Source organism: Portunus trituberculatus, chromosome 48 (assembly GCF_017591435.1).
Source record: "Portunus trituberculatus isolate SZX2019 chromosome 48, ASM1759143v1, whole genome shotgun sequence".
Classification (NCBI taxonomy): Eukaryota; Metazoa; Arthropoda; class Malacostraca; order Decapoda; family Portunidae; genus Portunus; species Portunus trituberculatus.
The window spans coordinates 15936603-15951164 of NC_059302.1; the positions used below are offsets into that span (position 1 = coordinate 15936603).

The 14562-nt window shown below is 38.9% G+C and overlaps 1 protein-coding gene across 2 annotated transcripts in view; it reads right to left on the reverse strand.

Annotated features, from left to right (window-relative positions):
* Positions 1 to 3297: 3297 nt before the first annotated feature.
* LOC123498657 (protein kibra-like) overlaps positions 3298 to 14562 on the reverse strand; it is a 55442-nt gene continuing 44177 nt past the window's right edge. For both annotated transcript variants that reach the window (XM_045245973.1, XM_045245974.1), the window contains exons 11-16: positions 8805 to 9017; positions 7967 to 8200; positions 7340 to 7484; positions 6730 to 6920; positions 6273 to 6406; positions 3298 to 5846 (exon numbers count right to left, since the gene is read on the reverse strand). In XM_045245973.1, the coding sequence (XP_045101908.1) occupies positions 5246 to 5846; positions 6273 to 6406; positions 6730 to 6920; positions 7340 to 7484; positions 7967 to 8200; positions 8805 to 9017 (1518 nt within the window). In that variant the 3' untranslated portion in view covers positions 3298 to 5245. The remainder of the gene's footprint in view (positions 5847 to 6272; positions 6407 to 6729; positions 6921 to 7339; positions 7485 to 7966; positions 8201 to 8804; positions 9018 to 14562) is intronic.

Sequence of the window (14562 nt, forward strand, 5' to 3'; positions counted from 1 at the left end):
ACCAAACTCTACCTTCAGTTTCTTGATTTTATTTTGCCAATGTTTAACACACTTAATAAACAAATGCAGTCTGAGGCTACACAAATTCATGTGATGCATAAGTCAGTTTCTCGCACATTGAAATCCATCCTGGAATGCTATCTGAGTGATGAATACTTGGAAAAGACCCCTCTGTCACACATTGCACCATGTGATCCCCACAATTTTAAGCCAGTCTCTTCTGTGTACTTTGGTGCCAAAGTTGGATTGACACTCTCTAAGCAGCACACTATCCCATCACAAGCCATTGAACTTTTTCACCAGCGCTGTCTGTCATTTTACACTGAAGCTGCTGTCCAAATTCTTAAAAGATTTCCTTTTAACAATGCAACATTTCAACATCTAGAAGCACTAGATCCTGCAACTGTAAAGTGTAAAAATATTACATCACTTGTTCCACTCATGTCAGCTTTCCCCACTTTAGCTAATGAAGAAATAATACAAGCCATTGATACTGAATGGCGAATGTTGAGAAACACTGACTTGAACACTCAGCATGATGCAACACCAGTGCAGTTTTGGGTAAATGTACGTGATCTCAAGTCAGGGGGCGATGAACCTCTATTTCCTCATTTAGCTTCATTTATGCTCAACCTTTTATGCTTACCTCATTCCAGTGCAACAGTAGAGAGGGTGTTTTCTGCAGTGAATAGAATGAAAACAAAGCTTAGAAACCGCTTGTCTACTGGTACTTTGACTGGCCTGTTGCACACTAAGAGACTCTTCTCAAACACTAGTACATGTTTTAATATGAATTTGCCAACTCAAATGATGAAGTTAATGAAAGAGGATATGTACAGTATGGAAAAAGACATAGAAGATGATAACAGTGAGTAGATAAGTTTTTTCAATATTTTTTAATAATTTTGTATTATGCTGATTTTTGCACTCCATTCATAATTTCAGTTTCACATTCAGGAGGATTTTTTTTATTTTGTAATGGCAAAAATAAGCCAAAAAACTGGTAATAAATGTAAATGAAAATATTATGTAATTGATGTAGTATTGAGTTTAATTTAGTCTACTGTAGTCCCGATATACGAGTATATATATATATATATATATATATATATATATATATATATATATATATATATATATATATATATATATATATATATATATATATATATATATGTGTGTGTGTGTGTGTGTGTGTGTGTGTGTGTGTGTGTGTGTGTGTGTGTGCATAGTCTACAGAATTTTCCGGAATCTCAAGATATTTTAATGGCAAAGCTACAGAAAAAATGGGTTGGGAACCTGGCAACACTGAGTCAGACCCTGACCTCTGCCCGCATCACACGCGCCCAAGCAATCGTGCGCAAGCCATAATCTGATCTCACCATCTTGAGACCAATTTTTATATACTCTTTATAATGCCCAATAGTTGCGCTGTGCGTTGCTCCCATAATACAAAAAGAAAGACAAAACCATACCTACATTGCACTTTTTCATAAATTCATCTAACTCATCCAGAATTAGCTCAAAGCAGTTATTTTGGTTCATACGAACATTCTTAGGCAAAAACACTAATTTTCCAAGACCATAATAAGAAAAACATCCCCACACCATCAAAGAATGTGGGTGTTTTACTGTGTGTGTTTTGTAGCAAGATTAGATGAGCATGTGCGAAGTAAGGTTTTGAAACTGAGTCAACTCCAGTATCCCAAGTTTCACATATCTTTGCACAGTCCTTTCATTCAGTCTAGCGGCCTAGCCAGTAAAGTAGGGTTCCTGGCCTTAAGTTCTTTGCTGTGTATGTGAGAGTTGGCCTTAAGCTGTCTTTTTTTTTTTTTTTTTTTTTATTTACACCATGGGGGCTTTTCACGGGAAGTTATGGGCTAAAGGGGATACTTTTTGGGGGTACCTCCTATCTCAAAAGCCCACCCGCTAGGAAACCATTGCCCCGAGTGAGTAACCCCAACTTACATTCGGACCGTGGACAGGATTTGAACCCGTGCGCTTGGAGACACCTCGGACCCCAAAGCATTCATGGTTCCACTGTTCCACGGCGAATAATATTTAGAGTCCTCTGGGTCACAGTGTGCTTATGCCCTTGTGAGGTGATGGTGAAGCGTCTCTTCCTCCCTCATGATAAATTTTGGTTCAACATTGAACAGTTCTGAGAGCTATGCCAGTATTCACGGCAATTTCTTGATTTGACTTATTCTCCCTCACAAAGGCACAAATAACTGAGATTTGAGTCTTACTAATTAGTTTTCTAGGTCCCATAATAAGTAGTAACAGGGCAGAATGGTAAACTCACACATCCACAAAAAGGGGCCATGAAGGGGAGGGTGAAAGAAAATTCAAATTCAAGCGCACGAGCAACACGTGAACGTTGACATAGGCTCACGTGACATACATGCGTGGCCGAGACCAAAATAAGCCAACCAGATGGAAGACCTTGTATATCTGGACCGTGCATTTGATGTGCAACTGCTGAACGGCGAACGCCAAACTGCTAGTCAGCAGTCGCTCTTGCTTGCCTCTACTATCTATTATTATTATTATTATTATTTTTGTTATCATCATTATCATCACTTATTATTACTGTCATAATCTTTTATCATCATTATTATTAATCAATTAATCTATCAATTCATTTCAATCCCAATGACGTCACTTGCTCAGCAGACCTTATCCTACGAGATAATTTGACTAATGAATTAACTGATTAAGTTAGATTGGATGAATGTTGAAAGTATCTTGTCTTCCGTTTTTAAAACAGCTGGAAAAATTTTTGCTACCATATCTGCTTTAAATCGTTCAATTGTTTGTGTAAAAAACTGCGTCCTACTGTCAACAGTACATGGTGTCGGGTGCATTTAGTGATCGTCGACTCGTCGTCGCCGCCGCTGCCGACGATGTTGAATAGCAACAGTTTCCTCATCGGTCGGTACCTGCAACCAAGCTGCGCTAAGTGAGCCTGCAGCAGCACTTCTCAGCAGCGACTTACCCTACCACACGTTTCGACCAGGTGCATCAGCGTTTTGGTAGTGTGACCAAACCGCCTAGTTATCATCTCCATTAGTACATACTATATTCCTTACTTTATTAATCCACGCACCAAGTTACCTATCTTAACATTAACTTTTCATTCACATTCATTTTTTTCATCCTCTCAATTTAATCTGTACCAAACTCAATTTTAAGGATCCTGCAATTTTGTAATTGCATAACTACTGGCAATAGTGGTTTAGTCCTAGTTCAGTCTAAAATGTATACATTTTATTTCATGATATGGATCTGTCTGGATTTGTAATGTGATCTGTTTTTTATTAAACCTCTCTTTACATCCTTAAGCATACTTCTTCCCTCCTTTTGTAATGCTTGCAAGTACAGTACAGTAATCCTATGACATACCTGTCTCACAAGTTTATCTAATTTCTATACCCATCTCACCGTGTATGCATGATTTTAAAATACTCCTCCACCTCCTATAACCACCTCACACCTACTTCAGCACTCATGCCCATGTCACACTTTTTAGTTTCTTCCTCACAAAACCTATCATTAGGTTCTTCCATCTTTTCCATCATGTGCATTCACAAATAATTGATCACTAACTCTGAAGTTTTGTTTCAACCTGTACAAAAAAACCATATCTGCAGACAGATATGCTCAAGACTAAAAAATTAAAATACCTTAGATAAAATTAATCAATAAAATATGTATAGCAAAAACATGAAATAAAGGTATAACAAAAATAACATTTTTTTGCATCTTTTAGTTAGCATAAATAACAAATTTGTACCTACCAAAGGCACATGGAAATAGCATATAGAACGATTGTATATACATATCTACATAATTTTTGGTTTAACTTATCAGCATGAACATTTGAAGTATAACAAGTTAGTAGTCATTTTTTAGACATGTCTAATATTTATGCAGTAGTATCAATCTGTTAGCTGACAATAATATAAACAAATTATAGATAATATATAAATACTCTTCATACATCTGGCCCTATTTAATGTACAAATATATAAAATAAATTTGGTTAAAGTCATACAAAAATATGACCACGAATAAGTTTACATAAAGAAGCAGAAAGTCAAGAAGAAGACAGATTCCAACACAACTAATATTGCTGGTTTTCACAGTTGCCAACAGCTCAGTATCAGACACACAGACAGCTACCAACGCTTTGCTGCACCTTTGGAGAATATCAATAAGACTTTGTTTCAACAATTCTGGGAAATACTGCTACCAACTATACAATCATTGATTCAACACCTGGTTGGACCCAAGGTTTCTAAAAAAAAAAAAAATAAATAAATAAAAAAATAAATAAAATAAAAAATAAAAATAAATAAATAAATAAAAAAAATTCAGAGGATGACCTCACTCTCTTTTTCTCAGTTGTATAGTGATCTATATCTCATTTGCTTGCTTGGAGCTTTGTGACTAAGAGGGAGAGGACACCCTCCTGTGTGCTGGAGGAGATACAGGTACTCAGCTAAGCCTTGGTATGCTAGCATGGAGGAAGTTTTGCCTTACTGCAGGCATACAACATTAGCACACAAATTTCCGAGAACTATTGAAATTTCACACCGGAGTATATTTCTGCACAGTCTCTCTATGAGTATGATCATGTGAGAATTATCAAAACCTCCCAGAGTGGAAGACCAGAGGGAAGTATGGCTAGTGGAAGGCACTGCTGAAAACACAAACCCTTGATGCCATTGTGATGCTTCATAGCTCCACTTCAATAATAGAAGGGCTGCATTAGTAAAATACAACTATTTTCAATAAAACACCTTAAGTATATATCTTTGCCTTATGAGCAATTAATGCCATATACTGATCTTTTGTGGCGTAAGTATATATTGTCAAAAAATAAAACTGCAAAAGTCCTTGATGAGTGTGTCAAGGGAGTCTTAGCATTGAGTGAGTGAGGGGCACAAGACATCTAACCAGCAACACTGGCATGTGGAAGCCTCTTTATAAGAAAGACGAAAACCCTGAATTAAGCAGAACTACCTAAATAGAATTCATGCCTAAGGGTCGAGCAATACATTATGAGATTCAAGAGTAAAATTCAAAAGACCCTAGCTTTTTCTTCCTTTCCTCACAGCTTTGACTCAGGGTCTCCTGTAATAAATAAAAGTAAGCCAGGTGGCACTGGATAAATGACTTGTGAACCAGAAACATAAATATATGAGGCCAGTGGATGATCCCCTAATCTGAGATGAGGACATCAGACCTCCACACCCTGATCTTCCGTGCTGAAGAGAACACCAGGGCGAAAGACCTTAGGAATGGCACCAGTGGTTGACTGCTTGGCTGTCAGCTGCCTTACCAAGGGTGAGGCAGAACCAGACAAGGCAAGTGGAGGGGCCGAGGATGATGCATTGATGCACAATGATGAAGGTGACACAGAATTGGACGGGGAGATTGTTGCTAATGTTGATGACGCAGTAGATGGATCTGAGGTGAAACTTGGAGCACCAGGGATGGAAGAAGCTGTAGTGATGGAAGGCACAGAGGTTATGGACTCTTGTGAAGAAGGTAAAGTTTGGATACATGAGGAAGGTGCTTGGTCGCTCTGAGCATTAGTTGACTCATTGGTGTCAGATTTCTCAGACCCTGATTGCTGTTGTTGCTGCAATCTTGCTATGCAGGATCCGGGAGGCTGACTTTTAGAGTGTGATGTGACAGGAGAACATGACAGTGTGGTTGTTGCAGTAGAGAGGTGGAGGAGATGGTCAACAGGCTCTGAGGTGGCCATGTCAGTGTCACAGTCCACTGTGAGTGGAGGAATGGTGGGGCTGGACTTCAGGAAAAAAGCCATCTTCTCCCTGAAATAAAAATGGTTTGATTAACATATTCTTAATGTTACCATCAAATTATGATGTCATAAGATACAGAATAAATCCCCATATCAAATGGTAGTTATTTCTAAAGAAGCATCAATTCCTTCAGCATTGGATGAATCTATTGTTCATGATACTAGGAAAGCTTAGAGGGCAGTTGTAAGAGTAGTGGCAGTTCCACAAGGTAGAAAAAGAAGTGGCTAGGATTTTCCTATTTTCTAGATACCTTCTTTGTTTTAAACCTAAACTGCTCTTTTTACATAAATTCATTTCAATATGAACATGAGTATATTTCCCCACAAATAGTTCAGCCTTAAGAAAAAGTGGAGTTGGTGTATAAGTTCTGAAAGATGACAAGATACAGGCAGATTGTCATCTATGCTTATCTCAAAACATTTAAAAATGACTCACTTGAATGAGATTACATCTGGCTGGCCTCGAGGTGTCTTTGAGTTCCTCAGCTTATGAATCTCACGTGATGTCTTCCTCAGCATCTTCTCCATCCTTCTGTCTTCAGGGGACTTGACACTACCTCCCTTTGTGGCCTACAAGATAGTCAAGGATGTGGTAAGGAAATGAAAGGAGCAAGTGATGTAGTGTCTCATTACATTATTTCTTCACACAAATGCAAAAATATAATAATAATAATGAGAGAGAGAGAGAGAGAGAGAGAGAGAGAGAGAGAGAGAGAGAGAGAGAGAGAGAGAGAGAGAGAGAGAGAGAGAGAGAGAGAGAGAGAGAAAAACACACCTAGACATAAATCTAATACACACATACACAGATGCAAGTATATATAGAAAGAAAGCTCCTAAGAAGCCAGAATATGTAAGAAAAGAAAATTCATAAGAAGCAACAGCATGCAATTCACCTGTGTGAGGACACTGGTCATGGTGGTTTGGTCTGTGAGCCATGATGGAGGGTCTGGGGAATTCTTGACGCCCTCTAATTGGGTCTTGAGGCTGCGCAAACCCTCCAACTCCTCATGTAGCTGTCGAAGTCGCCGTTGTTGTGCTGCCAGGTCCAACTCAAGATCAAGAGATGTACGGCCACCCTTCAATCCTGTGCATGCAAAGTGGAAGCATGAGTGTGGTGTAAACCATCAGTATCTCAGTATCTCTCTCTCTCTCTCTCTCTCTCCCACCAACTATCATACTGACAAACACATTTCTTTTGACCAAAATCACTCACTTAATGCATTTTCTTTGCATTGTATTCAAAGAAGTATGATAATGGGAAGCAATATGAGAGAGAGAGAGAGAGAGAGAGAGAGAGAGAGAGAGAGAGAGAGAGAGAGAGAGAGAGAGAGAGAGAGAGAGAGAGAGAGAATTGCCCCATTGATCTTATATAAAAGAAACACTGAGACACAGTACCTTTATCCACCCCACATATGCACTCATCCTTTCACAGATATGCCAACATGCAGTCTCTAACATAATAAAAAAAAATAAAAAAAATAAATAAATAAATAAAAAAATTACCTGAAGACCCAGGTGATCTTGAAGAAAGCCTAAGGGAGCCACCCAGCCGTCCCTTCCACCTGAGTGACCTTCGCTCTGCTGTGCCCCGCTTGAATGGTGCTCGCCGGTACATAGGCACACAGCTGTCACTGTCGCTGCGGTTTAGCTGAACACATACAAAAGATCTTTCAGAAATGCACAAGTTTCACAATACCCCAGTTTTAGATGCAATGAATTATAAAAGAGATTGATTGCTATTTATGGATTTAACACTTTGGAGCTTTCGTAATTCTGACATATCTGTACTCTAATAGTCAAATTAAGGACAAAATTGCCATCTGCAATTTCTCTGGCTCTTGTAACAATACATTTTTCAAAGTGATTTATGAATAATGTAACTGCTCTCTATGTGTGCTTATATCAAACTTGAAATATTAATAAATATGAAGTATTACATGCCAAAAAGACACAACAGTATGTGAATTAGTATAAATATTTCACAAGTGTTATTTTCTATGGTATGTGCTTCAAAAACAAAACCATGACAACAGCTTTGAAACACATCTTACTGGGGCAAAAAATGTTAAAAATGTTAAAAAGATTCAAGCTTGGGTTGCCACTCAGCATTCTGTCCACACCAAGACTTACCCGACATACATAGTTGCTCTTGCCAACGGCAGCAGAAGGAGTAAAGGTTTGGGACCTTTTGATAACAGGGATGCCTGGCCTCGGGTCAGTCCCCTCGACCCTTGGTGGTGCGAGAGAGTTGCGTGACCCAGCCAGACTGGCTGAGAGGGGCATGAACATGCACTCTGTGTTGGTCTCCTTGTCAGCCATCTCAACCAGCTGGTCAGTAGAGTCTCCCTCAACAGCCGTGTCCTCCTGTTTAAGCGTGCAATTTTGCCACATGAGCACAACAACCATGCAATGGTGCAGCCATAGGTGCTAACAAAGCTACCACTAGTTCAACATCAAACAAAATGTTCATTTTGCAGCAAATGACATCCCTCCCCATGAGCTAATGACAGCATATCAGAACATTTTTTACCCATCAATCATCCTGATGTACAAAAAAGTTAAAAGATTTTAAAACATACAGCTTGGGAGATAACTCAATAGAGGGAAAAAATGTAAATAAATGGATAAATAAAATAAAAATCATGCAAAATAAACAAAAATGCCTGCTATTTTAAAATATATAAGCAATGATTCAGAAGCATAGCATGAAACAGCAAAACACAGAGCACAAACATTCAAATTAAAAATCATGACAAATTTTCCACTGAGCAGCCCAAAATATGATAGGAAACAAAATACTGATACAAAGGGAGGAAAAGGGAAGGAGGGGAGGCCAAAAAAAAAAAAAAAAAAAAAAAAAAAAAAAAAGGTGAAAGGAGCAGAAGAAAGAGGAGGATGTAAATAATATAAATAAAGAAAGAAAGAATGAAAGAAAGAATAACAATCTGAAGGAAAGGAAAAAACATACTGCATTTTCCAGAGCTTCTTCCATAACTTCTTCCTGTCCTGCCTCCAGCTCTTCCTCTTCTTCCTCATCCTCCTCATCATCATCAGAGTCAATGACATGCTCAAAGTCTTCTGTGGTAAGTGGGAGATTGAGTCGCAGTGCCTCTGGTCCAAGATTCCGTGTGAGGGTGGAGGTTTGAGATGATATGATTGTTGATTCATCACTGCTCTCCTCCTGTTCATGATAATTAAGACACTTAGTATGAATTCATGTAAAAACAGGAGCTGTGTGTGTGTGTGTGTGTATTTACCTACTACGCATTTCACGGAGAGTGAGTCATTGTTTTTCGCGAATATCTTTCAAACTAATTAATTGATCGGAATGGTACTTTGACACTGTGTACTAGACACCTTCCGCTAATACAAAGCAATGCCAAATGGTGTTAGTAAAAGCGTTTACTCTTGAGATATATGGTGTTGCCGACCAGCGCCAACCTATCCATATGAACGTCTACAATCCCCCATCCCATTCCCCCTACGTTCCTCTCTCCCACAGAGAGAAGGGAGGCGGGACAGCGAACGTTCGATTGTGTTAGCTCTGGCGACTCATGTGACTTCGGCTTTAAACGTCAAGAGTAAATGCTTTTACTAACACCATTTGGCAATGCTTAGTATGACCAAAAATTAGCGGAAGATGTCTTATACACAATGTCAAAGTACCATTCCGATCAGTTAATTAGTTTGAAAGATATTCGCGAAAAACAATGACTCACTCTCCGTGAAATGCGTAGTAGTTTTACCTAGTTGTAGTTTTACAGGGCCTGGGCTTTATGCTCGTGTGGCCACGTCTCCATATCTACACTTATCCAATTTTTTTTAAAAACTATGCACACTCGTTGCTGACACCACTTCCTCACTCAAATTGTTCCAAGTCTCAACACATCTTTGCGGGAAACTATATTTCTTAACATCTCTCAGACATCTTCCCTTCCTCAGTTTCTTCCTATGCAATCTTGTGCTTCTAATGTCATATTCTTCTCTCAGAATGATTTTCTCATTATTATTATGTGTGTGTGTGTGTGTGTGTGTGTGTGTGTGTGTGTGTGTGTGTGTGTGTGTGTGTGTGTGTGTGTGTGTGTGTGTGTGTGTGTGTGTGTGTGTGTGTGTGTGTGTGTGTGTGTGTGTGTGTGTGTGTGTGTGTGTGTGTGTGTGTGTGTGTGTATTTACCTATTTGTGTATTATAGGGCCCGAGCTAAGCTCTCTGTGTCCTGTTTCCTTGTCCATTCCTGTCATATCTCTCTTTCATCTGATTGACACACACCACAACAACAACATGACTGCTCAGTTTATTCCACTTATCAATGCTACGATGCGGGAAACTATTTTCTCACGTCATTTAGACAGATGTCCTTTATTAGCTTTTTTCCATGTCCTCGGAGACGATTACTTGTGGTCATTACTTGTGGTCACCTTTACCAACTCTCTATCCAGTATGTCAATCTTGTTCACCAATTTATACATAGTTATCATGTCTCCTCTTGTTCTTCTCTCTTCTAATGTGGTCAGCCCCAGCTTCCTCAGTCTTTCCTCATAGTCTAATTCCCTGAGTCATGGTACCATCCTTGTTGCCAGCTTTTGTACCCTTTCTACCTTCTTCACATTTTTCTTCATATGCGGTGACCAGACACATGCTGCATATTCTAGCTGGGGTCTTATTAAGGTACATAATATCTTCTTCATCATTCCTTCATCTAGGTAGTGGAATGCAAGGCCAATATTTTGAAGCATGTTGTATGTTTTCCAAAAAATCTTGTTAATGTGTTTCTCCGGTGACAAAGTGTTTTGCACGGTTACTCCTAAGTCTTTCTCCTCATTGGTCTCTTTAATTTTCTCATCACCCAGCCTGTAATCCCTGTTTGGTCTGTATCTACTTCTTCCCATTTTCATAACATGGGTCTTGTCTATATTAAATTCCATCTGCCACTCTTTACTCCACTCATATATTTTATCAAGATCTTCCTGTAACTTGTTACAATCTTCCACATTCTTTACTCTCCTCATAATTTTAGTATCGTCGCAAACATGTTCATATAACTGTCAATTCCTACTGGCATATCATTAACATAAATCAAAAACATGATGGGACCCAGCACTGACCCTTGTGGAACTCCACTGGTTACCTTCTTCCACTCAGACTTCCTTCCTCTCACCACTGTTCTCATTTCTCTTCCCATTAAGTAATTTTCCATCCATTTTGCTAGTTTATCATTTACTCCTCCAATCATCTTTAGTTTCCACATCAGTCTATTGTGTGGTACTTTATCAAAGGCCTTTCTCAAGTCCAGGTAGATAGCATCCACCCATCCCTCTCTATGTTGTAGTATGTCAGTCACTCTTGAATAAAAACATAATAAATTGGATACACACGATCTTCCTTTTCTGAAACCAAACTGCCTTTCACTCAGAATGTTTTCACTTTCTAGATACTCACTCCACTTAGCTTTAATTACTTCTTCACATACCTTGCACAATATACTAGTCAACGATACTGGTCTATAATTTAGCGGTTCCATTCTACTACCATTCTTATATATAGGCACAATGTCAGCTCTTTTCCACTCTTTCGGGACTAATCCTGTTCGTATGGAGGTTTCCACAATATCAAATACGGGTTCAACAATTGATCCTTACATTCATTTAGCAACCTCCCAGATATGCCATCAGGCCCCATTGATTTATTAATATCCAAATTGCTTATAATTTTCCTTACATCTTCCTTAGTAACCATGATGTCCTGCATTTGCTTTATTTCCGTAGGCCTTCCTCCCATAAAATGCTCCTCCTTTGTAAACACTTTGCAAAAGTTGTCGTTCAAAATTTCAGCTATATCTCCAGCATCTTCATATACTTCTTCCCGTTTTTACCTTTTCTATTGCCTCCCTTTTATTTAGTTTTCCATTTATGAATTTGTAAAACATTTTTGTGTCACTATCACAGTTTTCCAACACCCTCTGTTCATATTCCTTCTGTGTTATTCTCCTTACTTCAACATATCTATTCCTTGCTGTTTTGTAGCCTTCCCTTGATAATACATCACTGTTTTTCTTAAGTTTCTTCCATGCCTTTTCTTTGTTCTTTTTTGCTTCTTCACAATTTCTATTAAACCACTGTTTATTGTTTAAAGTCCTCTTTCTGTAATATGGCACAAACTTTTTCACAGCAGAGTTATACAAATCCATAAATTTATCGTATTTCAATTGCATATCCCTTTCCTGGTATACCACGGACCAGTCAATTTCATTAAAGAACTCCCTTATATGGTTATAATTTGCCCTAGTATAATTTAATTTTTCCTCCCTGCGTTCCACAATCTTATTCGTGCTTAATTCTGTATCCAGCTCAAAGCTTAGGACATCATGATTGCTTTTCCCCAAGGGACTTTCATGTTCAATTTCCTCTTTTAGAGAGATTCCCTGGTAAATACCTAATCCAACCTTGCTGCAACATCTTGTCCCCTGCACCTTGTAAGTCACTTTTATTCCATTCCTAGTCTCATTCTTCCATGTAATGCCTATTCCGTCTGTTTTATCCACCACTTCTTTAGCCTCCCATTTCTCATCCTCCAAAAAAACTTGGTCTTTTCCTCCTCTGTTCTTTTGTCATTCCTCTCCTTCACTTCAGTTGCAAGCTCCTTCATTTTCATTCGCTCATCTTGTGACATATTTCTTCTTATGTAAATTGTTTTGGTTTCCTCAGAGTCCTTAAGTTTCCAAGCCCTCCTCAACAAGGCCTCCACTGCCACCTGAGACTTTAATTTCAATTTTAATGGTCTATTCTTGCCTTCCTCAAAAGCTCCCAATCTCACACTTTCTTCTACCTCAGCATATAGGTCCTCTTCTCCCACAGAGATCTTGTTCAGTAAAGACTTAATCTTGTCATTTTCCTTATCCCTCCTGTCCTGCCAGTTCCTGTTAGTTTCCTCCCACAATCCTATTATGATCACACATTTTTTCTTTTCAGCAATATCTCTCACCACATACTCATTTTCCTTTAGTGCCTTTACCATTTCCCTCTGCGTAACCCCTTTATTTTCCTCTTCCTGCTTTTTTACTATCTCCGTAAACGACCTTTGTACCTCCTGATGTTCATGGTTCACTTCTTTCATCCTGGTATCAATTAGATTAAGGCATTCCTTTCCTCAAGTCCCCTTCGGATAATTTTATCTCCATTTCCATGAGTTTAGCCTTCATCTCTTCACATTGTTTCCTTAGTTGTTGGTTTTCTTTCTCCATCTCTACTTTTTCCTTCAATAGCTCTTTATTTGCTAGCGTTAACAAATAGATATCTTTTTTGAACGAATCATTCTCGGTTAGAACTCTATCCAGTTTTTCTTCTATTGACAAAATGTTTAGGAACTTACTTTCCAGTGCCTGGATTCTTGCATCCATATCAAGTTTCTGCAGTCCTTTTGGCGTTGTAATAAGACCTTCAAAGTCTCTAGTTTGCCTGGACGCCATTTTTGTTATTGTCAGCTGATTACGGCCAGAACGATCACCGTCCACACTCTCCTCTCAGGGATCACTCTCCATATCACTCACTTTCAACACTAAGAGACAGTAGGACATTGACGGACACTAACTTAGAGTTACCCGGGCCCTGTAATACCATAGGTATTTTCTTTCTTCCCGTCCGCAGCCGAAGACGAGCTGTCCTCTCTCAGCGTGTGTGTGTGTGTGTGTGTGTGTGTGTGTGTGTGTGTGTGTGTGTGTGTGTGTGTGTGTGTGTGTGTGTGTGTGTGTGTGTGTGTGTGTGTGTGTGTGTGTGTGTGTGTGTATTTACCTAGTTGTAGTTTTACAGGGCCTGGGCTTTATGCTCGTGTGGCCCCGTCTCCATATCTACACTTATCCAGTGTCTCTTTAAAACTATGCACACTCGTTGCTGACATCACGTCCTCACTCAAACTGTTCCAAGTCTTAATACATCTTTGCGGGAAACTATATTTTTTAACATTTCTCTGACATCTTCCCTTCCTCAGTTTCTTACTATGCGATCTTGTGCTTCTAATGTCATATTCTTCTCTCAGGATTAGTTTCTCATTATCCACTTGATCCATTCCGTTAATCAATTTATAAACTTGTATCAGATCCCCTCTCTCTCTTCTCTGTTCCAGGGTTAGTAGATCCATAGCTTTTAGTCTCTCCTCATATGTCATCCCTTTAAATTCTGGAACCATTTTTTGTAGTCTCTCCAATTTCCTTATATGTTTCCTTTTATGGGGGGTCCACACAACTCCTGCATATTCCAGTTTAGGTCTTATTTTAGTACTTATCAATTTCTTCATCATTTCTTTGTCCATATAGTGAAATGCTAATCCAATATTCCTTAGCAAATTATATGTCTCTCTGAAAATTCTATCAATATGGCTTACCGGTTGATTGTTTTCTTCCATCGTCATTCCCAAGTCCTTTTCCTTTTTTACTTTTTCCAGTTCTACTCCATCTCCTATCTTATAAATTCCCACTGGTCGTCTTTCACTTTTTCCCATTTCCATGACATGGCTTTTGTCCACATTGAATTTCATCTCCCATTTTTTACTCCATTTTCAGATCTTGTTTAAGTCTTTCTGCAGTATTTCACAATCCTCTTTTTGTTTTATGACTCTGCACAGTTTCGCATCGTCCGCAAACAGATTTATGTAGCTGTTCACTCCCTCTGGCATGTCCTTTATATATACGAGAAAAAGTATTGTCGCCAATACTGACCCCTGTGGCACTCCGCTG